At 37.6% G+C, this 26,254-nt stretch overlaps 1 protein-coding gene across 3 annotated transcripts in view; it reads left to right on the top strand.

Annotated features, from left to right (window-relative positions):
• Positions 1 to 26,254, top strand: part of kiaa1522 (KIAA1522 ortholog) — a 73,920-nt gene that overhangs the window by 46,835 nt on the left and 831 nt on the right. For 2 of the 3 annotated variants that reach the window (XM_048201299.1, XM_048201297.1), the window contains 5 exons: positions 21,173 to 21,328; positions 21,462 to 21,502; positions 21,928 to 22,054; positions 22,303 to 22,410; positions 22,573 to 26,208. In XM_048201299.1, coding sequence (XP_048057256.1) covers positions 21,173 to 21,328; positions 21,462 to 21,502; positions 21,928 to 22,054; positions 22,303 to 22,410; positions 22,573 to 26,208 — 4,068 coding nt within the window. The remainder of the gene's footprint in view (positions 1 to 21,172; positions 21,329 to 21,461; positions 21,503 to 21,927; positions 22,055 to 22,302; positions 22,411 to 22,572; positions 26,209 to 26,254) is intronic. The other variant, XM_048201298.1, reaches the window with a different exon arrangement.

Genomic DNA, 26,254 nt, shown 5'->3' with positions numbered 1-26,254 from the left:
CAAAGATGAGTTTTAAGGGATAAAATGATTGACTACAGGGGGTCACCTCTGTTAGTGTGGCAATCCTGAGAAATGTTGTGCTTTTGTCAGAATGAGAGGGAAAGAGATCCAGGTGTGTCTTCCTGTGTTCCCGTTTGTTGTTTCAATGGCTGGGAAGGTTTGGGAATGTTACTGAAATGGAAAATGCTGTAAACCTGTCATATGTCCATCATGGCTTGTTTTCCTCAAATTCCCTGCAATCACGGCTCTGTTATTAAGCGTTCAGACTTTATGTTGTATGCAACCTCTCATTTTCTAGAGCATACAACAGAGGTGGTCTTTGACCAAAGATTTCGTACTAATGTGCATCAGCATGGTTCTTTGACTTTGAGTATTTGCAGGTAGACAGTCAGTTCTCTGTCATTTAAAATCACAGGGGAATGCCACAGCGATGAGACACCGAACAGAAAATGAAATCAAAAGTGCACATCAAAAAGAGTTGCTGTTACAGAGATGAACAAATCTCCTGTCAAAAACATCCCTTTCATCTTTATCTCGATTGTGCCTTAATAAAAAAACAAGATTCCTGTCCTCAAGTGGAACATTTCACAAACCTTTCTTGCTTTGTAATGCATCTCTATTTTCATGTGACGCAAAGACTCCTACATTGAAATATCTGCGTGGAGAAAATGGAACAAGGAAATTAGCCTATTAGCAGTAATGTCATTTGTGCATGCAGGAAGCAGTCCAAATACTAAGATGTCCCCTTTCTCAGTGTTGTATGAAAAAATACTTCAATGGACCCTTTTCACATACTGTGATTGATGCATTTCCACAGTTATCAACATCACAAATCTTCATATTTTCATTAAAAAAATATATATTTTATAATGTTATACTTTGTTCTAAATTACTAAATGACGGCAAATTTGAGATCTTTCTCTCATCTGACTGCTGTAATCAATCTCTATATTTTTTGCTTTTTTGGAAACTCTTGGAAACAGTATCATGTATTTTTCTTTTACTATTGGAGCAAATGGGAATACAAAAATTATATTTGCTGTTGTCTTGTGTTCACCACTTTAGAAGTTTACCCAACTATGACGATCTCTGCTTCTGAAAACCCTGCAAACCGAAGTGTTTTGCTAGGAGGTTAATTAACTCGCTCAAACGCTCCATGTAGGCCTACATAATTAGATTAATCATATACACAACTAAAACGTTGTATTACAATTCAAAGTGCACAAAGCGACCGAAATGCACAAATAATATACATTGGATTAGCATATACATCTGACTAGCATATATATGCTAGTCAGAATGTGTAAGTGATGTTGTAACAGCATCTTAAATATGGACAATAAATAGGTAAAGCATAAAGAACTCAATGTTCTAATGAACAGTTAATGTTGCTTATAATGAGTAAAACTGACAAACATTAATGAATGTGATGACATTTATAGCATATGTTGAAAGTGTAAAAATTAACACTGACTATGGAGCAAATGTTTGAATGCATATTGAGTACATAGCACTTTTCCTTGGATTGTCTTCATGCATAGCTTTACTCATTCATTGAGCCGTTTATTCAGAAGATCTGAATCTGAATGCATTCCAGCATACCAGTCTCTGTCCTCATGCATGACTGGGCAGAATACACAACAGGGAGGTTGGCGGTGTTTTGAACGTGTGTTCACCGATCTGTATAGTTTTAAATATTTTGAGGAAAATAAGTGTTCTTGTAGCTGAGCTCCACCTTGTGTGCAGCAAACTGTTCAGCCGACGAGTGCAAGAGGACTCCCAAGGTCCTTGAGACATTAGTGATGGTAGAGATTGATAGATAGATGTTGGATTATGGAGAATGCGTCCTCTTCATCGCATCAGTGCCTGAGCTACAGGAATCAAGTCATGCACTGGGGAAGCAGGTCTCATGGTGAGAAATCCAATATGTTAGATCTCTCTCCGTGGTCACGTGAATGATGATTAACACTGGACATAACTCTGACAGATCGGTTATCCCAGTGAACCAGGCTGCAGTTCAAGTGGGAATGGGGGAGGGTCAGAATGAGGAAGCAGGAATAGCTATAGACCTTTCTTGTGATTATGCACTGTCAGTGCTACTGTGCAGCATGAAACATTAGAGAAAATATCACTTATTAGTATGCTGAACAAATACTTTGTATCTATTCTGTTTGTTCAATTGATACTCATATGCATTTATTACACATTTATTACATCTGTCAATGTATCATACTGAAACCTGGCAAACAGGGAATGTTTTCGAAACAATCAACTAGCTCTCATTAGAGTTTTAGTAGACTGTTGGGGTTGGTGTTAGAAGAATAAGTTGGCATGTACTTGCAAAGTTCTAGTCAGTAGAATGTCTTACAGTCTAATACTCTAATAACTGGTAGTTGACATGCAGTTGCAAAGTTACCTAGTTCTATCATAAGTCTCTGAGTGTTTGGCATGGTAATAGATATGACAATGTTGATATACAGGTGGAGCTGGGGAAGGTGGAGGGTTTCTGAAAGCACGCTGCAACTGCTACAGCAAATGCTGACCAAGTATTTGAAGGTTGAGCAGCAACCTCATTGGCTACTGATACAGCAGGAACCAATCAGCTGTGTCTTATAGAGAATGATGTGATTGCAAGCAGCCTGCGCCACCAAGAGATTCATGACAGAACTTTGTATTTAGTAAAGTGTTAGCAAAGATTACCAGAGTGCTTTGCAAGAAAATACTATTTCAGCTTTTTTTCTTCAAAATTTCATGTTTAATTCAGTGTTACTTGCTGTTATTTGCAATTATTTGTGAAATTTACTTGCAATTTCTGAGTAAAAATTGAGTAAATCCTACACCAATTTCTTTCAGTGTAGTGTAATAGAATAGAGCACTTAGTTTGCATAATGAGAAAATGAAAATACTTAAAGTTTCTTTTAATGTTTCCTAATATAATGTTCACACAACCAAGGGACAAAATCCATAAAGCATTATTATTATTATAAATATTATTTTAAATGGACATTTTGTATGTTCCCAGAACTTTTGGAAGTAACATTTTTATATATTTTTTCAACACAAAATTGTTAGCTGCATGGGAAAAAGCAATGTGAACAATACAATGACTCAACAATTTCTGTGAGTAAACATACCGTAAGCCACTCGTAAGTTGAGATAGACACTGGAATGACACTTTTAATTTGCATAACTTTTATATGAACTATTCATGCATATTTTGACACAAAAAGAAGGAGAAGAGGTTGAGAAACTTTATTTTTGAGATATATTTTGTCAAATATCACACTGACTGTCCCTGTCACATCAGAAAACTGAACATTCTGATCAAGAAGAACAACATGCTGGACTTTAGTAACCTCTAAAGAGGGAAGAAAGCATCTCAGTCTGAACAGAATTACAGTTGAAGAAGAAAGGAGAATGGGTGTGCTTTTGTTTTGAGTGAAATCCTCTCTGGCATTGCTGGCCTGTTGTTTAGTAGAAACTCTGTGTGTGTGGTCCAAACTAAACATTCATCAGGACCCAGTGTGGGATTTTCAACACACAAACTCATTTTTGATATCATTTTAGCAGTCAAAACAAATTTGTGTCATACTCCTTTAATAACTTGCAATGCTTACACAATATGCAGGTCGAGTCATAAGATGTAGTGTGACTATGTGCATCCTTTTTTTTACTGCAAACTAATTTGCAAGCATGCTGCCTTGAATTTATAGCAATAAAAGGACACTAACAGTTTAAATGAAGCTAAATGTATCAACACACAAACATGTCTATAACTTGCACTGTAAAATGTACAGTAAACTTATAACAAAGGTATAATGCTAGATATTCAACAGCTTTCATATCTAACATTTCAAAAAAGGCAAAGTGTTTTTTGAGAAAAGTTAAGATATGATGTAGATGTGAATGTCTGGGAGGCAGAGATTAGAAGTGTACATATAAATGCAAATAAACAGATATACTGTCATCAGCAGTGATCCCAGAGTGCCAAAATGCACTGTGGGATGGCATCAAAGCATGGTGGGTAATGGGGCATAAAATTGATTATCAGTCTGAGTGAGTTAAGATCCACAGTTGATGGTTCCCATGTAGATATATCAGCTCACATTAAGATTGCTTTGCCTTAGGAAACAAAACACTTCTCACAGGCCTTTACATAGCAAAATAATACAAACCACATCAAGTGTTGCTTGATCTTGATTTTCCATGTTTGTAGAATCTTTCAATTCCATTTGAACTAGATAAGACACAAAATGATTAAAGGGATAGTTCAGACAAAAATGAAAATTCTGTCATCATTTACTCACCCTCAAGTTGTTCCAAACCTGTATCAGTTTCTTTGTTTTGCTGTACACAAAGGAAGATATTTGGAAGAATGTTTGTAACCAAGCAGTTCTCGCCCCCCATTGACTACCATAGTAATTTTTTTTCCTACTATGGTAGTCAATAGGGGAGGCGAGCTCTGTTTTCAACATAAATAATAAGAAATGTTACTTGGGCACCAAATCAGCATATTAGAATGATTTCTGAAGGATCATGTGATGCTGAAGAATAGAGTAATGATGCTGAAAATTCAACTTTGCCATTACAGGAAAACATTTAAAAAAATATATGAATATAGAAAAGAGTTATTTTAAATTTTAATAATATTTAGATGGATCCTGTCTCTGCTCCAGTGTCTTGTGCATGACACAGCATTCTAAAAACGTGACGCTTAAAGGTGCTCTAAGCGATCCTGGGCGGAGTAACTTCCTGTTGACGTTCGAAGTGTTGTCAAACAAAACAGAGGCTAGCTAGACCCTCCCTCCTCCTCCTCCTCCCCCTCCCCTCCGTGCTTCCTGAAACAGTCATGAACGCGCGTTTAAAATCATTCTTGTCGGTTATTGGCTGGAGCGTGTTTGTTATGTTTTGTGGTCCAGGCTGCACCAGTTTGTTTTTATTGCCGTTTGTGGAGCTTGTGGTGACTACAGTGTGTTCAGGGGACAGGGAGGAGATGTTTGCTGTATGTGACAAAAAATGTTTTGGCCTAAAAATGCGTGACATCGCTTAGAGCACCTTTAAGTTAAAAGAAGGTCAACTTTAAAAAAAAATGTGCCTCAGGAGTCAGACCTTGCGTTTTTTTTTTTTTCCCCCATTCCACTGGCCTCCATCTCACATTTTTGCATCTGTGTGACCTTTTCTACTTGTTATGTTTAGTAAGGTTGACCTGAACATGAACTTAGTACAACTGTATCTATATATTTGGAAAAAAGAAAGAAGTCTTGAAAAATCCCAACAAATTTATACTATTTGTTACAAAACACGATGAGAAGCTGCATCTAGAACTCATTTTAGAGGTTGGATGGAGTAATTAATAATTCCATTGCAACAGGCTGTGGTGGCCAAGATATTCCATTTTTCATTATCCCACGAGCAGCACTCCGACTAATCCCTTTGAATTCTGTGACTAGCGTAGGAGCGTGCACATCCTTCCTCCTTTGAAGTTTCTGTTAAAAGTGCTTCAATCAAGCTCAGTGCCAAAGAGAGTTACAGAACAGCAGGATAATCTGTGTCAGCAGAGAGAAATTCTTTCATACCCAGAATAGAAATTGGTAATATTTTTAATGTTTATTTTAATAAGATTCTTGAGCATACTCCAATTAATCCCCCTTACACCAGTGACCTCAGGATTGGATTTGTTCTCAGACTGGCCAATGTTCCTCATGGAGGAGAGAATTCCCTTTATTATTTGGAGCTGCAACTGAAAGAACCCGCCAAACACTGTTTCAAGAATCCCTGCCAATGTCAACCTGTAGTGCTATGCAGAATAGAAAAGGGCCCAATATAAAGCCATTGTGTCTGAATATAATGCGGTCTGATGCAGCCATTTCCTCCATAACAGAAAAATTGATTTAGCATATTAGAGGCAAGGAGCCAAAGCCTTCTTGACCGACACTTTTTCTCTTTTCAATCAACAAATAGCATTGAAAAAATATGGAAGCTGGGGGGAAAAAATAAGTATTTTTACAAAGAAACCTGCCTTAAAGGTGTCCTAGAACTTTTTTTTAAAAGATGTAATATAAGTCTAAGGTGTCCCCTGAATGTGTCTGTGAAGTTTCAGCTCAAAATACCCCATAGATTTTTTTTTTTAATTCATTTTTTTAACTGCCTATTTTGGGGCATAATTAGAAATGAGCCGATTCAGGGTGTGTGGCCCTTTAAATCTCGTGCTCCATGCCCCAAGAGCTTGCGCTTGCCTTAAACAACATAAAAAAAGTTCAAACAGCTAATATAACCCACAAAATGGATCTTTACAAAGTGTTTGTCATGCAGCATGTCTAATCGCTTAAGTACAGTGTTTATTTTGATGTTTACATTGATTCTGAATGAGTTTGAGGCTATGCTCCGTGGCTAACGGCTAATGCTACACTGTTGGAGAGAAAAAATTATAAAGAATGAAGTTGTGTTTATGCATTATACAGACTGCAAGTGTTTAAAAATGAAAATAGCGACGGCTCTTGTCTCCGTGAATACAGTAAGAAACGATGGTAACTTGAACCACATTTAACAGTACATTAGCAACATGCTAACAAAACATTTAGAAAGACAATTTACAAATATCACTAAAAATATTATGTTATCATGAATCATGTCAGTTATTATTGCTCCATCTGCCATTTTTTGCTATTGTCCTTGCTTGCTCACCTAGTCTGTTGATTCAGCTGTGCACATCCAGACGTTCTGCCCTTGTCTAATGCCTTTCATCCAGATGTTAATACTGGCTGCCCTTGTGTAATGCCTCAATCATGGGCTGGCGTATGCAAATATTGGAGGCGTACACCCCGACTGTTACGTAACAGTCGGTGTTATGTTGAGATTCGCCTGTTCTTCGGAGGTCTTTTAAACAAATGAGATTTATATAAGAAGGAGGAAACAATGGTGTTTGAGACTCACTGTATATCTTTTCCATGAACTGAACTCTTGTTATTTAACTATGCGGAGGTAAATTAAATTTTTTAATCTAGGGAACCTAAAAAAAATAAATAAAAAAAAGTAAAATCTGTCAATATTTACTTACAAAACCTGTGTGACTTTAATTCTCTGTGGAACACAAAAAAAAGTTATTTAGAATAATGTTTCATTTGTTTTTAACCATTTAATGAAAGTCAGTGGGGTCCAAAACAAAACTAGACCCCACTGACTTTCATTGTACAGTAGGGACAAAAATATTTTTGTTTCACAGAATAAAGAAATCATGCAGGTTTGTAACAACAAGAGGACACATTTTCATTTTGAGGTGAACTATCTTCATAAAAATTCATTAGAATTACTCTTTTACAATTTACAAATGTGAAATGCAGAGTAATATGAGTAATGTAGATTGTGACACAACTTCATCTTCGTCAAACAACACTATTGTGAGTCCTCAAAATGGAACGGTCCACAGCTTTTCACTTGATGTTAAGACACTATGTCATCAGCCTTGCTAGTGCTTTCATGCTAGTTCTGTTAATGAAGGAGGTCATTGTGCTAACGTCTGCAGTTTTCTCTAGCCTAGCCAGCGCTTAGCTTGCTTACCTATGAACGTCAATGTAAAGAGTTCAGAATTAGCATTTACATGTGAGAAAGCACACTCGCATTTTCCAAAATGCCCTGCTTCATCCTAATATATAAACACTTTGAGGGCAGGTTTATACTTGGTGCATTTCTGCCTTGGTGATTTTAATTGGATTGTATTAAATATTCACATATTCTTTAGCAAACATTTAGGAGGTGTTTGACCAGGCTTGAAAGTTGTCTGATGTAAAGGTCTGCAATTCTCAAGGCCATAGATAGCAGGTTGTATTGACTGGATAATGTTTCAGTGATAGCGGCACAGTGGCTGTATGTGTCAGAGGAGAGCTTGTGTGTTACAGTGAGACTGCAGGAAAGTACTTATGATGTTTTTATCCTAATGCACAAGGTAAGTTGAGTAAATCACTAAAGCAGTAGGCCTATGGGAGATTTCTGCAGCATATAACATCGGAAGCCACACTTGTCCAAGGGTCATTATTCAGTTCCATCTGCACTTACTGCAATTTGCATTGCATCAGGATGGTCATTTCCTGCAGTCATGGTAATTAACTAGAAGGTTAGAGTTGAATTTATCTGATGGTCGTCTAATTAGTTCACACAAAAAATGAAGATTCTGTCATCATTTACTCATCCTAATTTCATTCCTAACCTGTATGACTTTCTTTTTTTTCTGGAGAACACAAAAGTTGATATTTCGAAGAATGATTATGCTGCCATTTCCATACAGTGAAATTATGTGTTGTGACCAATTGTGACAGGTTAGCTTTGAGTAAAGCAGCTAATAACTCTGCTAATCATTTTCTCATTTCTTTTTCTTCATAAAGAAAAAGATGTCATACAGGTTTGGTAAACAACATGGCAGTAAGAAAATGATGACAGAATTTTTATTTCTGGGTGCAAACCTCATTTGACTGTTTGTCCTTATATAACACCATAGTGTCTGTTTTCAGAAAACATCTGTGCCTGTTCTGTATCAGAATCACACCATGTCCATTAGCATAGACAGAACTGCTTTTGTCATGATGAGCTTGTTAAAGTAACACACACACACACACACACATGTTGTGAACTATCCATTTCATTTTTACATTCCTCATGGGGACCAAAAACTGGATAGTGCCAACTTTGTCTGGACATTTTATCCCCATAATGTAGAGATTACCTGAACCCACACACACACACACACACACACACACACACACACACACACACACACACACACACACACATAAGGGCAACCATGTTTAATTTGTAATTTCTTTTAAATCAAATTTTGCTTGATAAAAAAGACTCAAGAGTTCATGTAAAGTTGAGTCACCAGACTGACAATTCTCAGTACCCAGAAATCGTAACAAGATATGATTATTTCAGGGCACATATGTCATATCACAGACTCCAGATACTCTATACTTATTTCCTAATGTCACTAATAAAGTCAATATGTCTGAACAATTACCTAAGGCCCTTCTGATATAATTCAGCTACCTTGCTTAATTGTGATGATCTTCACAGAACCTTCGGTCAACTAAAATGCTGATGATGTTCTTCTGTTGTCTCAGTCAGCCGTGTTCATGTCACAGCGCTAATCCAGGTGGCGTCTTTGCCTGTCATCCTGTCTAACAAATTAGACAGCTCAAGACTTGAGCAACTCACATTTACAGCTTCTGATTCATGTGACAAAAACAAGTTGGTAGTAGCATAATGGAAATGAGAGGGGAAAACTGGAGTGATGACAGTTGATGACAAAACCATTGTTTGCAGTCATTTCAACATCTTATAACCAGGGATAGTGTCTTTGTGTGGTCATATTCAACAGGATTTATCTTGTTTTAGGAAACAACGATGAAATCTAACAAATGGAATGCTGATATCATTTTCACAGTGTATTAAGTGAGTGATGTAGCAAATATCTTCCATATTAACCTTACATCAGAATAATAGTAAAAGTGTTCCATTCATCTGGAAGCAGCAACATAGTATTTTCCATTTCCTGCCAGTTTTCCATTTTCCTATTACTTCCTATAAGTCTGGATGGAGTTTTTGTTTGAGTAAACTTAATAATGTACAAAAGTTTTATATATATATATATATATATATATATATATATATATATGTAAGCAATAACGTACGAGATGCTGTGCCGTATTGTGAGTAAGTCACAGCTGAAGGGCGTTGTTGTAAGTAATCCCTTCAGCCTTGACTTATTCACGATACAGCACTAGCCTCAAGTACCTTATTGCTTTTATAAAACGGTTACCACACAATACAAATACTACTACATTTACTACTACAACTTTCATAAAGTAAACTTAAACTAAAAGCCTTCCTTCCGCCGGAAAAAAATAGTCCCTGACCTTGAACGAAAACAGAAGTTACATTATAATACCATTAGATGGCAGCAAAGACTGTCTTTTTGAGTGTGCCACTCAGTAGCGAAGACTTTTACATTGAAAAGACTGAATTGATGTGAACTCAGAACAAGACGCAACTGACAAATGCTTTTACAAGTGCTGTCAGTCATGGGAAAACCCCTTAACTGTTAAAAGGACAAGACAATACATTGGACATTTAAACAGATTTTGTTTAAGAACACAGGACTGACCTGAAGGAAAATGCTAAATCTGAATGCAGGTAATAAACTCGCTCACTCTCTTGATCTCTTTCTCACAATACTCTTCTCCATAATACTGTTAGCTTCAATTAGCAATATCAATTGAGAACATTTGCTAAGAGTGGTTGCTAAGGGTGTTGTGTAGTGATACACAGAACCGTTGGGTGAAGCGGTCATAGCCGTGTTTTATCATGAATAAAACACAGCTATTGACCAATCAGAATCAAGGACAGGAACTAACCGTTTTATAAATAAATAAATAATAAATAAATTATATACTTCCTGTATATTATTTCTGTAATATGTATTCTTTTTAAATGTAAACTGAAATGCTTTCTTTTTCACAAAGGTATTCTTGACTTGGTTCACTCAAACTCTTAGCAAACAAGCACCACTCACACATTCTTCTGTTTGAAATATACTTTCAGCAAGATGTGACAAGTCTGCCTATTTTTGTCAGTGGGGTCAAAGGTTAAATGATGGTTGTGAAACCTGGGGTAAGAACCTGTGCAGCTGCAGTATAACACAACTGTTCACAGAAAGGAAGTAATGAATGGATCATAAAAGCCCTACAGGCTTAGCAACAGTAAACTACATAATTGGGTTTTAGTACTTAAAGAATCTACTAAAAGAATCTCCAGGTTCACATAGTTTTGAGAGAATATAACTGCAAATATTTTACCATTGAGCAAAGCAACTCCTGCAACTGTTTTCACATGAATGGGTTTAATAGTGAGTTGTTAAATTTTTAGTCAAAAATAGCAATGCAGCTTATATATTTCAGGACATAATTTAAGCATCAAAACATTTAAATGCATTGAAAATCAGAGGGAACTCAGTCTATGTTAGAAAGTTTATGTGAATATGAGTAACTCATATAAGAGATTAAGCTTTGAGGCTTGGACGGTACTCATTGCTGTCCACAACAGCCTTCTGTGGTGTTAAAGAGTAAAAATACCACTGAACTCAAATCCCTCTTAGAATTTCTGTATCTGGCATGTGTTTGATTTAACCACAGGAAGGATATACGCTATAATATTTACATGTTTTTGGTTACTTTCTATGTCTCTTTCTTTGTCTTTTATTGGAAGTTTTGACCACAAAACCTTAGATTACATTGCACGGCATTCCCAACTCCTAGATTTAACTGACAGGGATATTGAAATTGCTCCATAAAAAACATGTTATGGGGATGTTTTCTGAACTTCTGAATGTATAAAAAAAACATTATGTGAATGATCTAGATTCAGCCGCACAATAATCTGTGCAGTATAATCTTGTGCCGTATTTGTCGTGGCAATGTAATTGATATTGTTTTGGTCAAAACGGATTGTTGCCAGGAGATGTTGTCACTAATGAATGATCAGATGATAAAGAGAGAGAGACTCTCAGGGTCATGCTCTGATAACAGACACTGAAAAATGACAAATAGTCTTCCAAGTTCAACTCCGGAAAAACTAGACTTAAAAATAGGTTAAAAGCCTTGCTAAGTCAAAGAAGGTGAAATGGATAAGAGAAAGGACATGTGGATGGGCTGTGTTTATGGGTAGATCACACCGAACAATGAAGAAAGACTATAAATATACACATTAGCATATAGTTCGCTTCAAAGCTAACAGACTAAAGGCCACAAAACTGTATCTGTAAACTGTCTTTTACCTAAATAAACACCCAACACATTATATCATTTATATTATTATTTAATTTTAATTACATTTAAACATGTGAACAGTGGCCAGATTAAGATCCAGAATGGATATAAATAACAGAGGCATGAGCCTCTGCTAACACTGCTATTGCTTAAAGAGAAACAATAGATGCTATTATTTGCATGGTCTAATGTCACCACAACATTTAAGCGCCACAGGGTCTTATGCCAGACACACATACAGAAAGTACACTATTTCAAAACAATATTTACAAGCTTCCATTAACAAGTAAAATAACTGAATCCATAAACGTTCAGATTTATCCAAAACAGATGAACATCTGGCAATGTCTTATTATGCTGGCTCTTTTAAGTATCGCGGCAGTCCGGAAATGAAATGTCTATTGAGTGGCACTAAAAGGTTAATGTATCGAGTTACCTAATCGAAAACATTAACAAAAGCAAACGTCAGATAAAAATGCATTTGTTGAAGCAACCATGCAATTTTAGCTTGCTTCCACAAGCTCTTTTATCATGACTTCGTGTTTCACGGGACTCGTACTCGAGCGCTCCGTATCGCATTGTTGTACAACGTGAACCAATGAGCAAGTTTACTGTCAGAAAAGCCATATGGGTCTGGTTACGTGATGCAAATGTTAAAATGTATTCGTTTACAAATCATGCACTATGGTATCAATTGTTTTGAGGTCATAACACAGCATTTCGCAAGGAACTGCATAATAAATTTAGGCAAAAGCACGTTTTTCTAACAAGCCCGTGTTATCATTTATACTCTAGAAGACCCAAGCATTGATGCTGATGTATTTTCACTCTCTAAAGCTTAAAATATTTCTCACCAGTAATATATGCTAAAAAGCCCTCATTTACAAAGAGGCCTCCAGTTGCTATGACCTTTATAAAGTCAGGAACACCATAATGGAGAAGCTGCTGTTTTGCTTATATTAGCGACATGCATTTGCTTGTTAGCACCAAGCTACCTTTTATTACCTCTGTTATGATGATAGTAGAATACTTAGCAGATGGGATGCAACATATCGAATCAGTATATGCTTCACTGTAACATGTTTTATAGTAACATTTGACATTCAACACATGACATTAGTCACTGGAGGAGGGGCTCTATGTTTCTTTTGCAGACATCTACATCATGAAAATTTGATTAATATTGTTTGGAATGTGAGCGATTACACTATAAAAAAAACAAAAATAAAAAAAACTTGCTATATAGCACTAAAAGTGGTTCTTGGCTTGTAATCATAGGGGAACCACTATTGGTGCTATGTAGCACCATATCTTTAAAGGTGCTCAACAGCTCTTTTGTCAAATGGTGCTATGTACAACCCATAAGAGGTGCCATATCGTATTTTATTTCTTCAACAAAAATGGTGCTGAACAGCACCAACAGTGGTTCTTTGGCTCGTAAAGAACCTTTAAAGGGGCTTAACAGGTTCTTTTTACAGCAGTGGTGCTATATAGCACCTTAACCACCCCAAAGAACCATTGAAGAACTGCTGAAGAACCATACAGGGGCTTAACTGGTTCTGTATATGGTAGCGGTGCTATATAGCACCTCAGTCATCCCAAAGAACCGCTGAAGAACCGCTGAAGAACCACTGAAGAACCACTGAAGCACCAAGATTTGGTGCTATAGCACTTAAAGTGGTTCCCCTATGATTACGAGCCAAAGAACCACTTTTAGTATAATATAGATTTCCTGAAATCAAATTTTCCTTATCTTATTAGGAATACAAACATAATCATTTGACACTATAATACGCACAAATAAAAGACATGCCTTAGCATTGTTGGGGGTAACGCATTACAGGTAACTTGAGTTAAGTAATCAGATTACCTTTTCAAGTAACTAGTAAAGTAACACATTACTTTTTCAATTTACAGCAAAATATCTAAGTTACTTTTTCAAATTAGTAACGCAAGTTACTTTTTTCGCATTTATTGACTGATAGCTCTCCTGTCCCCATGTTGAGAGAAATAAAGTGCAGGTGTTGTGTGTGACATGATGGTTATTGTAGTTCAAGACTAAATGTGAACATGTATTTACTCATCTCACTTGCACAAAAACATTTAGTATTCCTCAAAATGAATAAAAACTGTGAAATGCATTTTTTTTTACGCAAACCTGTAATAATTAACTTTATTAAAATATTCTTTATGTATTTAATCTCACTTTATTAACCAATGTCTTTGCTGCTGACCTTCAATGATCTAATTCAACCATACTAATAAGCAAAAATGACTTTAGATTAGATTTAGAAATAAGAGTGTTTAACTTCCTTCTCCTGTATTCTATTCTTCTTCAATCCAGAATTGCATCACTCCTGAAAGGTTTGTTTGAGCTGTGCCCTCTACTGTACAGTCATAAATATGCATTTCCAGGCTTATTCATTTCACTTTTGGTGTGAAAAGGCCTTAACATTTGCCAAAAATAGAACATTTTTTGTTGTTATTAAAAAACAAACAAGCAAGCCCAGCCCAGGTAGGAAAAAATAACGCAAAAAAGTTACTAAGTAATGCAATTTAGGGAGTAAAGTAATATTGTAACGCATTACTTTTAAAAGTAACTTCCCCAACACTGTGCCGTAGTGTGTATTTGAGTGTCTTGGGTGGAGATTGTGAGCGAATGTTTTTAAAATCATGGGATTTTGGAACATACAATGGGCCAAAAAGTATCTGGGTGTTAATGCTACATTTAAAAACGTATGAATTTCCATGCCATACCAAGTGGCATGTCAAGCTTTGCTTAAAAAACTGTACTTGTGCTGTATTTCTTTAAAACAGAAGCCACACGATTTGCTATTTTGTATCTAATGCAGTGACATATTTATATGTTTCAAGTGTGCCTTAAGTGTCCATTAACATTTTTGTAGCCATTGCAAATTTAATAAAAGAAAATACCCCTTGAGAACATCATCTCATCACCATCTTCTTCCATCTATATGGAAGACTCTGATACAGTGTCTGATACAGTGAGAGACCTCTTAAAACATCATAACACCTGCAGAATAAACCCTGCATGCTTCTCAACCCCTCATGCTATTATTAGTAAGTATTGATGAAGCTTTCAAGCAGGAGGGGAGAGCATTACTTTGCACAGTGTTTTTTTTTTGGACAAAAGATTTATAGATGTTTTAAGGGACTTGTAAACATGGATAGATGAAGAACTCCAACAAAGCCAAGAAAATAAACTTGTCTTTTGCTTCCTGACGCTAATGACTTGAGGTGTTACACTGCAGGGCGCTCTTAAATTAACCAGATGATCAGGAGGGGAGGGGAGGAAAGCTGAGGAAAAATGCCTCATCATGTTCTGAGACTTTGAGAAGACGCCCTAACACAGTATCATCTCCTCCAGTCGTTTGGTCAGATTCCTTGAAAACAACACAGAGGCAGTTTTATGAAAGCAACCCATTGTCAGAACGGAAGATTTGGGTCTGATATCTGGGGCAGGACTCTGTTAGTCATACTTAAACTACCAACTACAGCAGGGCTTACATAGAATTCAATAAATATAAAGCAACAAATGACGCACTTGTTGGCAAAAGTCAAGCAGATATAAATCAAGCTAATTATGTGGGTGTATAATAGTGACAAAGAATGCTAATTTCTAGGCATTTGTACAAATTTATGGAAGACTACACATAGCTAACACAGACTCTTTGGTTGAAGCCTACCTGTGATCAAACACAAAGCAAAAGCAGTCATGGAAAAATGTTGAAAATAGAAGCTAAAATAGCTGCAAGGTACATTAACTTTATATTGGTGTTTATCCCAGATTAAGTCGAATGTTAAAGAGTACGCCCTCCTCTGAAAGCCCCAGGCCAACATGATCCCACATTTATAAGCACATAGTCTCACTGGGTGGTGGATATAAATATTTAAAGCATATTGAAGCATATTGTGGTTTTCTCATACTCACACCTACTGGCTATACAATATGCATGTGTATCTATATACTTTACAGACACAAAAACATTCGGTTTAAATGAGGGCAGCGATCTGAGAGTGTTCAAGAATAGTTTAGGATTGTGAGAATGAGGTTACTTGCTTTATCGGGAACTCAGAACAACAGCTTCTGAACTAAAAATGTTCCTCTATCCGTCGGGAAAACGACTTAAATGTTTATTATGAGTTGCAACAAACAGCTTTGTTGTGATATATATAGTAATATGTTTTGGCTCTCATCTCATCAGTTTAGGAGAGATGTTCCTTAAGCAGAATGAAACGACATTGCAACATATAAACAACAGAGATATCCTGTACCACCACCTGGTGGACTTTATGAAACATTATTTTTACATTATAAAAATGACATAAGCACAAAACAAATTAATTGTGTTTATATAAACCCAATTGCCCGAGTGTTCAGGTTATGCTTCTGTAATTTATAATAAAATGGCCTAAGTGTCATTTGTTTCCTGTGCATCTAGGAACACAAAAGCTTTAGTGTGAAGAAACTCAAGGGTCTGGTGGTGGTGGTTTAAAGGCATGCTCTTCAACCCTCATCTCACACCATGTGCCAGATGGTGTCTTTTGGCTCCCCTGATAAATATTAATGGGATTTCATGAGTTGGACAACAGGCAGTTGGTAGACTGGTTGCAATCTTAATGACAGACTGAAAAAAAGAAAAAGATGAGAAAGTCTATGGGATTAAAAACATAATAGCACACCTCTTAAACATTTGAGTTGAGGTACCAATTCATGCATTCAAAGGGTTTATTCAAATGTAATTATGATCAATATTAAAAGTAAGGTTTACCTTAGCAAGCTTAAAAAAGGTTCAGAGAATTGGAAATCATAGGTATAAACTAAGAACGGGAAGTTTGCCAGCCGAAATAGTGACCTTTCTTCCTCGGATTGAAGTGACGCCCATAATTCTCAGCCAACTCCACTTGAGTCTCTATTCTAGTGCCAAAGCTAGTGTGGCAAGTGAGGACATCAGACACTCGATAGATGGTTTAATGGTAAAGCGCTTGCTGCACCCCCTAAAGAGGTATATGAAACACCAAATAGTAGCTCATGTTACTCTAAACTTGAAATAAATAAAACTGTTTCTGACACCAGATGAAGCGAATGCTACTCTAAGTAGCAGAGAAAGGATTGCAAGAATAACTTTAAAGTTGTAATAAAACCTAACAATTACATAGTGTTTTTAGGAAACTAATAAATCATTTTCAAGGTATGAAGTCAAATACACTTGATGATAGACTAAAGAACAGCATGATGACTGGACTCTGAGACTAAGACAAATATACAAACACTTTACACAAAAAAGAGAACATTAGCTATTTTTACACTTGTATAATAAGTGTGTAAGATATAAAACAAGGTCACTGGAGAAACAAGGTCATTTGAAGAAATAGTTTACCCCAAAATGAAAATTCCCACCAAAAACATTTTAGATGAAGTGTTTGATTCTAAACAGTCTAACAGTCTGGGGAAAAAAAAAAAAAAAAAAATCAAATCTATATGCCTTTTACTATTCATAATGTGTTCTGTGGGTCAAATTGTGGAGCAGATGCCCTGATCTTAGTGTGGCATGTTTCCAAGCAGATTTTAGGGGTGGCAGATTAGCCAGGCTCCCCCGTCAAGGCAAATCCCAAATTCAGTTGGTGTATGGCACAATGGAGGAAAACAGCCAACACGTTGGGGGACACCACACAGTAAGATGTTGACAAAAGCCGGGGCGAGGGGGAGGACAGATGAAGAGGGGTGGGAAAGATCAGGGCAGCTGGAGGATTGGTGGCAAACAGTAGATCTCATTGTGTCCGAACTGATTATCCTTCACGGAAGACAGCTAGTTGACATCACTTGGTCCGTGTCTGCAGAAGTGGACGGTTAGTCATGATGCTGCTTGGTGAAAGAGTGTATATCTTATCATTTTAGTATGAGACACTTTCAAACTACAATGATCTCCGCATGGACCTTTAACTCAAGATAGACATGGTGGTGTTTATAAGTAAAAACGTTCGGTCTCTGTTGTCAATCTTCAAGAAGAGGGGTGAGTAGACTCATCCAAGAATTCTGACAGATCCAAGAATTTATAGATGATTATTCACCTTGAAACATTAATATTTCTCCTGGTTCCCAAGATACTGTTTATATATTGTCTCTTCCATGCATATCTTGATTATTCTAGTTAATTTATCTAGACTTACCAGATGTTAAAAAGTTAACGGCTGTTATTTGTATGCATGTACTTGTTACAACATTAAGTTCAGACATACAGAAGTTTAACCTTCCATACAAAGCACAAATGGCACAAAAAGTGTAAATACAAAAATTATTTTCACTGTTGTAGATTCATACCTGTCCTGGCAGTGTGGTTGTTGGAGGCAAGGTTATCTGTATACATGTAACAGGTGGCTTCTCAACACTGAGGGAGAATGTGCAATGAAATGCTCATAAATTTACAGACTCAAAACTAATATTCCCGAATAGATAGAGATTAAAAAGAGAACAACTTCATTATCTTGCCTCATGTATGAATGCCAAAACTGATTTTTTTATATTATAGCCACTTAGAGGACATTGTAAATGTTCATTTTCATATATTACTCTTAAAATGAACAAAATTACAATAATGTTCCAAGTTAAATACAAATTAAGCTTCTCATTTGTAAAACAAACCCTCAAAAATGTGTTAACTGAAATCCACTTGAAATGGAAACCGAGTTGTATTGAATATTCCTTTAACTAATTTACAAAATAGACTCTTACGGTGCACTTGCCTCTAGTGTGTGTTTCGACTCTGTTGTATCACAATGTCTGTAGTCAGTGGCACTGCCAGGACACCTGAAACCCTCATGGGGTGTACTATACAAAAAGCTTAAAAGTTGATACCAAGTGAACAGTTAGAAATCTGCATAAATAGCTAAGAGGCTGAGCAAAAGATCTCTTTTAAGGGAAAGTCCCTGTCCTAAAACACTCCCATTAACTCCATTTTGCAATGCCTTTTGAAACATCAAAACGGTTACCTCATGGCCAGTACTTTAAAACACTTTAGGAGGTACGCGTAGAAGATGATATAGGAGTATGAGGCTTGAGGCTTGCTGTTCCTTTGAGAGTGCCTCAGTACAAAAGGCCTGTTTCTCCCTATTGTAAAGTTAACAGTGAGCCTCAGTGTAAGTCAGATACTAGCTAAAGTAATGCATGTTTTAGGAATTAATTTGCCAATAAGATGTAACATTAGGTCACCCTACTGCATTTTCTAGAAAATGTCTGAAAATTCTCATTGGGTCAAACCAGATTATATAGTATCTGCTACCAAGAACAACTGCTGTGTTACGATTGCTGAGAATTTAGGTGTATTGGCCTTGTTTGGAAGATTCATCTCAGTTCCTTAAATTACAGCCAAGCTTGGCTTGGTCTTGTTGGGTAATAAACAAGTATTTGACTGGAATGTTTCCGAACGAAATTGACAGAAGATTTAAAGAAAGAAAGAAAAGTCAACTACTTTCTGTGAACGCAGACGCCCTTGCGCTGCCATATGTTAAACAGGGGTAGTGAAGCAAAGGGTAATCTGGTATTTCAAGGAATTAAAGATCAGAAGGGATTACCTGATCACAGCACGAGTGTGAAGTCCATTGCTACTTTGGAAATCTATCAACGTGTGCCGCTAATGCCTGTCAACAATCTAAATAAAATTAGCTGCCAGCATTAGCAGGTGTTGCTACTGGATAGAGAAAGAATGGGCAGAGTTAGATCATTTGACAGCCAGATTAAGGCTTTCATTGAACCTCATTCACAAAACGGGGGTGTGGAAATCTTTAATCAGTCATGTTTCAAATTTCTCACTGAATTAAATAATAAAAATAATCAATGGGGATATTTGTGGATGTTGACATTTGAGCCTCTAGCAAAACTGTGCTGATTATGCATCATCATTGATTTCATTTGGAAGAAATAGTTAAACTTTCCTTAAACTCTCCTTAAAAGATTAGTCCACTTTCAAATAAAATTTTCCTGATAATTTATTCACCCCCATGTCATCCAAGATGTTCATGTCTTTTTTTAAAGGTCCCATTCTTCGTGATCCCATGTTTCAAACTTTAGTTAGTGTGTAATGTTGTTGTTAGAATATAAATAAAATCTGTAAAATTTTAAAGCTCAAAGTTCAATGCCAAGCGAGATATTTTATTTAACAGAAGTCGCCTACATCGAACGGCCAGTTTGGACTACATCCCTCTACTTCCTTCTTTAATGACGTCACTAAAACAGTTTTTTGACTAACCTCCACCCACAGGAATACACAAGAGTTGCGTTTGTAGAGTGTGTTTGTCGCCATGTCGTCGAAACGCTGTTATTTTCATCCCGCAGTCCAATCACCGGGTCTGATTCCGGCTCAAGTTAGGATAAAATTAAAGACATGTTTACAATAACACTGAGCGCGTGCATCTCCACGTTATGGTAAGAGGCGTGACTTTTCCGGGCACGGTGCGCTCAGAGCTGTCGAATCACAACACAGGAACCGCTGGCACAATCAGAACTCGTTACGTATTTCTGAAGGAGGGACTTCATAGAACAAGGAAGTCATCAGCCCGTTTTTATGACAGTGGAAACAGCGGTATACAGATAAGTAAATTATGTGAAAAATACTGTGTTTTTTTACACTTGAAACATGAACACATGTTATATTGCACACTATAAACACAATCAACGGGACCTTTAAGGTTTTTGATGAAAACATTCCAGGATTATTCTCCTTATAGTGGACTTCAATGGCCTCCAAACGGTTGAACGTATTCTTCAAAAAGCTTGTATGTCCTACCCTTTCCTATTCTACTTACGGAACAAACGCGGCGCCAGTTCTGTTTTTTCCGTAAGTAGAATAGGGTAGGTGTAGGACATGCGGCGTATGACATACAGCATAAGCTTTTTGAAGAATACGGAAAGCGGAAGCAAGTGCAAGGCGAACATTTGTGTTTATAAAGCATATACATTTGTATTTTTGTAGAAAATGACCGATCGTTTCGGTAGATAAGACCCTTATTCCTCGTCTGGTATCGTTTAAAGCCCTTTGAAACTGCACTGAAATGGACATTTGGACCTTCAATCGTTTGGAGGCCATTGAAGTCCACTATAAGGAGAATAATCCTGGAATGTTTTCATCAACCTTAATTTCTTTTCGACTGAAGAAAGAAAGACATGAACATCTTGGATGACATGGGGGTGAATAAATTATCAGGAAATTTTTATTTGAAAGTGGACTAATCCTTTAAACTTTGATAGACCAGCGATGATCTTTTAAGAGAATCTTTTGGCAAAGACATCATCCATTTTTATGTGAATAACAATACCTTTCCCTTCCCTCTATTTTTAGCAGGCCAAAAGCAAGATGAACAAAGAAAGCTGACTGTACATTACACGGCCTCCCAGCACTACCAGGAGAATGTGTTCATAGAAGGGAGCAGGCCACAGTACCTGGAAGACCTGCATACAGAGGCTCAGGAGGGACTGAAGATACTACAACAGGAGGGTGAGCCTCATACTCAAATCAATAGCACGAAACATACTGCTCTATGACATACTTGATGCACTGCTCACATTCTGGCCTTCTAACATACAGCTGTGTTTTCTGATGCACCTCACTCAGTCTTTCTTCCATGCAGAGCACAAAAATGGGGTGGACTTTCAGGATGACCAGTCTGTGGTAAGTCTCTGAAGTAAAAAAAAAACTAAAACTAAATAAACAAAAGTAGCTAAATTTAAACAAATAAGTGTTTTTAAACTCCCTACAGTAGTAATTCTGGTCTCTTAGATCTTGACCTTCAACTGTATATAACAATAAAAACCACAAGACACAGTCATAATTACATTTTCTTTTAGGTTTCAGGTACCAGATCCAACAAACCTCTTATGATAAGAAGCCTTAGTTGTAACGAGGGAATTATCACCAAGAGATTTCTTTCTTTTTTTTCCAACCAGAAGATTTTGTACCCTATTTATGGACTTCATTCATTCTTTAATATCCAAATAAATATGTATAAAGTGTATAAATAAATGTATAAATATTTATAAATGTATAAATAACTTTTATCGGATTGCTTTCTAATGATGATCTACATTTATTGACAGCCAGAGGAAGACACATGCTCAAGAGAAAGAGATGAATCACTTGAGACTGATAGCACTGCTGGGCAATCTGTCATTTCAGCGTCGACTGTCTCAGCAGTCTCCTCGCATCCAGTGCTTACACGTCAAGGTATACAATGCTGACTTAAAGAAGGTCTTAAAATAAGGCACATACTACCTCTTTTATCCTCTAATGTGTGGTATAGCAATGCAAAGACAAAAAAATGCATTTGTCAGAATTAAGTTATGATCTGTCCTGTAATAGACGGGTTCAGAGAAAACTTGGAAAAAAAGTGATCAAAGATTGTTGTTTTGTTACTGTCATTACTTCTCCAAACAACTGAAGAGAATGGCATGACATCTTTTTTTTCACTTTAGGTTCTACATTTAAGCCCTTGAACCCAGTTAAACGAATGGACAAGACCAAGAGGAGAAGTAGAAGAACGACTATCATGGGCATACCACAGCAAGTTCAAAGAGAATTGGGCAAGTAAAACCATGTTATTGTCAGATAAAATAATTAAAAAAAAAAACAGGTTTTTGAGAATGACATTCCTTAAAACAGCAACTTTGACAAGTATATGAGATTACACAGCTATTCTGCCAACAATAGAAGAATGACATTACTTTGCTTTTTTTCTACTTAAGATATGGCAAGGGGAACTATAATGCAGCAGCTTCCAAACAGAAAACGTAATGAAGATGATTCATCTGGCACAGTTGTCATTCCAACAATTGATGGAGAGCTCCCTTTAGTAAATCACGAAGGGGCTCGTGTACACCTGCAGAACATTGAGGTCCTTCAGACATCAAGAGATGAGGAGTTCCTAATAAACCACATCCATTCTGTCTATCAAGATGAGTTAAACCGAAAGCTTGGGCTAGGAGCATGCCCTACACAGAGGCCTAAGTCTCTTGCTGTGCCTGGGATGACCACTTCCTCTTTCCTGCATGAGCCTCAAGGTCCCGTTATGTCTATTTCACCACAGGCAACATATTTATCCAAGATTATTCCAAACGCAATTCTGCCTGCTGCAATAGATATCATTGAAATTAATCATGATCACAGCCGGCGCAGTGCCAGTACAGTCAGCAAGAGCAGTTTAGCATCAGCTAGCCCAGCTTCTTCACGGTCTGGAGGTGGGACAAATCAAGGTCCACTTACCGCTAGCTCCAACAAGAGCCATTCGCAATCATCTGAGACTGTTGTCTCCAACTCCTCTACAATCTCTTCAAAAGGAAGGTGTCTACCAACCTTTGTTGCCGACAACACCAAAGAAGTTTCGGATTTAATCCCAAAGGAAATGATTGTTACAAGCCCAAGCAGTTGGAAAAGTTCTGACAGTAAAGATTCAAATCACAGACTGGAACACAGGGAGTTGGGTGATGCAGGGGACAATGTTAGAAACAGCCAATCGTTCTCTCGCAGTCTCTCTGTAATGAAGACAAAACTACCACCAGCGCCACCTCAGAGAACCTATTCCCTGCACCATGAAAAACTTAAGCGAAGATCAAAGGAACGGATAGACATAAAAGATCTAAAAGATATGGCACCAAATGATGAGCAAACAGGTAGAGATCTCAGCAGTACAAAAGAAGATCATCAGTCCACCAAAAACGAGAAGAGTTCTGTCCATTCTTCTGTGCTCAGCTCATTTAGAGATTTCCAGACATCTGTGGAATCTAGCCCACTTAGTCCTGATCAAACATTTACCGGAAGTCATGTCAGATTAAGTAACTCATCTCCAAAGAAAACTGGAGAATCAGGTGAAAACAAATTTGATAGGACTTTGTCTCCTTCAAGTGGATATTCAAGTCAAAGTGGGACACCTACGCATTCCCCTAAAGAGGTTAGTCCCTCCTCACCTGGAAAGAGAAGAGTTAAGCCTTCAAAACCAGAGAGAGCAGGTGTACAGAGCTCACCGGTGGTTTCAGTCTCTTCGTCAATGACATCTCTGTCTTCAGTCACATCAGATACAGTGCATCAGGACATTCAAACCAACACCACTCCATCAGAGCCACTGAAGTGCTCCCCTCCGCTTACAACAGTGAAAAACAAGGTGACACCTCCACACCCAACTACTGCTCTTAGGGAACTCTTTAACATTCCCCCTCCACCCAAGGTAAAAGCCCCATCTCCCCCACCCCCTGAAACCTGGATTCACAATAAACGCACACTTGAACTATTATGTGGCCCAGGTCCAAACCCCCATAAGTTACATCCGCTTCAAAAACAGCAAAAAGAGTCATCAATAGGTAAAAATCAAAACACAAAGTCAATGGAAATCCTTGAACAAATGATCCCAAAGACACAGACAACAGAAGAAATAAAGACTGGGGCTCAAGTGGAGAGTAAAGTAGCTGTAAAAGAACAAAATGAGTCTATGTCACCACAAGTGCTTGAACAAACAACGGCAGAACCTCCAGATGGAAGCTCAACATTAAATAATGAACTAAAAAGTCCAGAAACTCTTGCAGAGGTCAAGCAGACGATTTGTTTAAAAGAGGAGAAAACTGTAAATGACCAAAAGGAAAGAGGAAGTCAAACCATTCCTACAACGAAGGTACCAACTATCACAGTTGATCAAAGTATGCTGTCACAAACAAACTGTGAAGTCAAAACAAATGGTGAAATTGTGAGCACATCTCCCCCCAAAAATGATGAAGCCAATGAGGAGATCCAAAAAAATGACCATGTTAAGGTCATTTTGAATCATAAATCAATGCAAACTCTTGGTATAGAAGTACCTGATGTCAATGGCATTTCTCCACCTCCTTCTCCACCTCCAGAACACCACCCTCCTCCACCGCCTACTAAAAAGATGTCAGCCTCTTCAGTGTCTATACCACCATCTAAAGATGAAGAGGAACAGAAGCAAGAAACAAAGGAACAGAAGCAAGAAACAAAAGAACAGAAGCAAGAAACAAATGAACAGAAGCAAGAAACAGAGAAACAGGTGACTTTCCTGGAGTCTTCTTGGCCTCCACCACCTCCACCAATGGAAGAGTCTACTGACTTGATGTTTGAGGAACAAGATGAACTTGACTTCCCCCCACCACCTCCTTCGTTCGTACATGAACCCCTTTCAGAGATATCTGTCAATTGCCATGAAGAATCATGTGAACAACAAGCCAATACAGAATTGGTGTCATCTACTTCCTCAGATATGGACAGCAGTCCAGACCAAAAATCAGAAATACACACCATTCTCCCAAAAAGAATTGTACAAAATGGTATGGAGAATAGACAACAAGATAAGCCTTGCAATAATGTCTCAGACTTCTCAGTGGACCAAGTTGGCATGGAAAACACAACCGTAGCCTCTCCTAAAATGTCCTTTTTATTACCAGATGAACTTGTACAAGGGGAAGATTCATCACCTGATACCCAAGCAGATTCCAGTGTGCTGCTTGCACCTCCGCTTCCAGTGGAAAACCAATCTATTGTTAACTCACGAAGGCAACTGGGCCTTTTAAACAAAGACAACCGGAGCAAAGAACTGTTGTGTCGCAACAAAAGCACACCTATTCCAAAGGAAGATGCCAACATTCCACTTGTCACACCTTCCTTGCTTCAGATGGTGCGACTACGATCTGTAAATGTTGGGGAAGATAACAATGATAGCAAACCAAGTACTGAGACCACAACAAATGAGGATCACAGTATTACTAGTCAAGCAACACCACAAAAGCCCATTCGCAAATCCTTGGCTTTGAAGTCCAACTCACCTGCTAAGTCATCTCCTGCTCCAGCCACAGTCCCATCCATGTGTCTTCAGGAGGCTATACGTATGAAGACAGCTGCTATGTCCTCCAGTGGAGTACCTGCAATGCTAAATCTACGCTTATCCTCAGCTAGCAGTGCTAGCTCACCTGTGCCATCCCCTAAAACACCAGACGGCTGTGACTTACATAGCTCCCCTGCATCTACAGCCAGTTTTATATTCTCCAAAAGCACAAAAAAAATTATCATTGAAACACCTACTTCGCCTGAGGTCCAAGCAAGCCTCAGACAGAGTCTTGCAGCTGAGATAATGCAGGTTTCTGACCAAGCCAAGACGATGATTACAAATGGAACAAAAAAGCCAATTAAGGTGCCGCCACCTGTTGCTAAGAAACCAGTGCATGGAACAAATCCCCCCAACAAGATGGAGACTGCAACACCGGATAAGACAGAGATCTTGACAAATAAACAAATAATGAGGGTTGAAGTTAATGGGCAAAGTGATCCAGTGCATCCTGCTGGCCAGCGAGCACAGTCATTAGGCAGCCAGGAGCAAGCAAGTAAGGAAGCATTCACAGGTTATTTCAATTTGTGCATGAAATACAG

This window comes from Megalobrama amblycephala, linkage group LG9 (assembly GCF_018812025.1).
Source record: "Megalobrama amblycephala isolate DHTTF-2021 linkage group LG9, ASM1881202v1, whole genome shotgun sequence".
Lineage (NCBI taxonomy): Eukaryota > Metazoa > Chordata > Actinopteri > Cypriniformes > Xenocyprididae > Megalobrama > Megalobrama amblycephala.
This window is presented reverse-complemented; position numbering and strand designations above follow the sequence as displayed.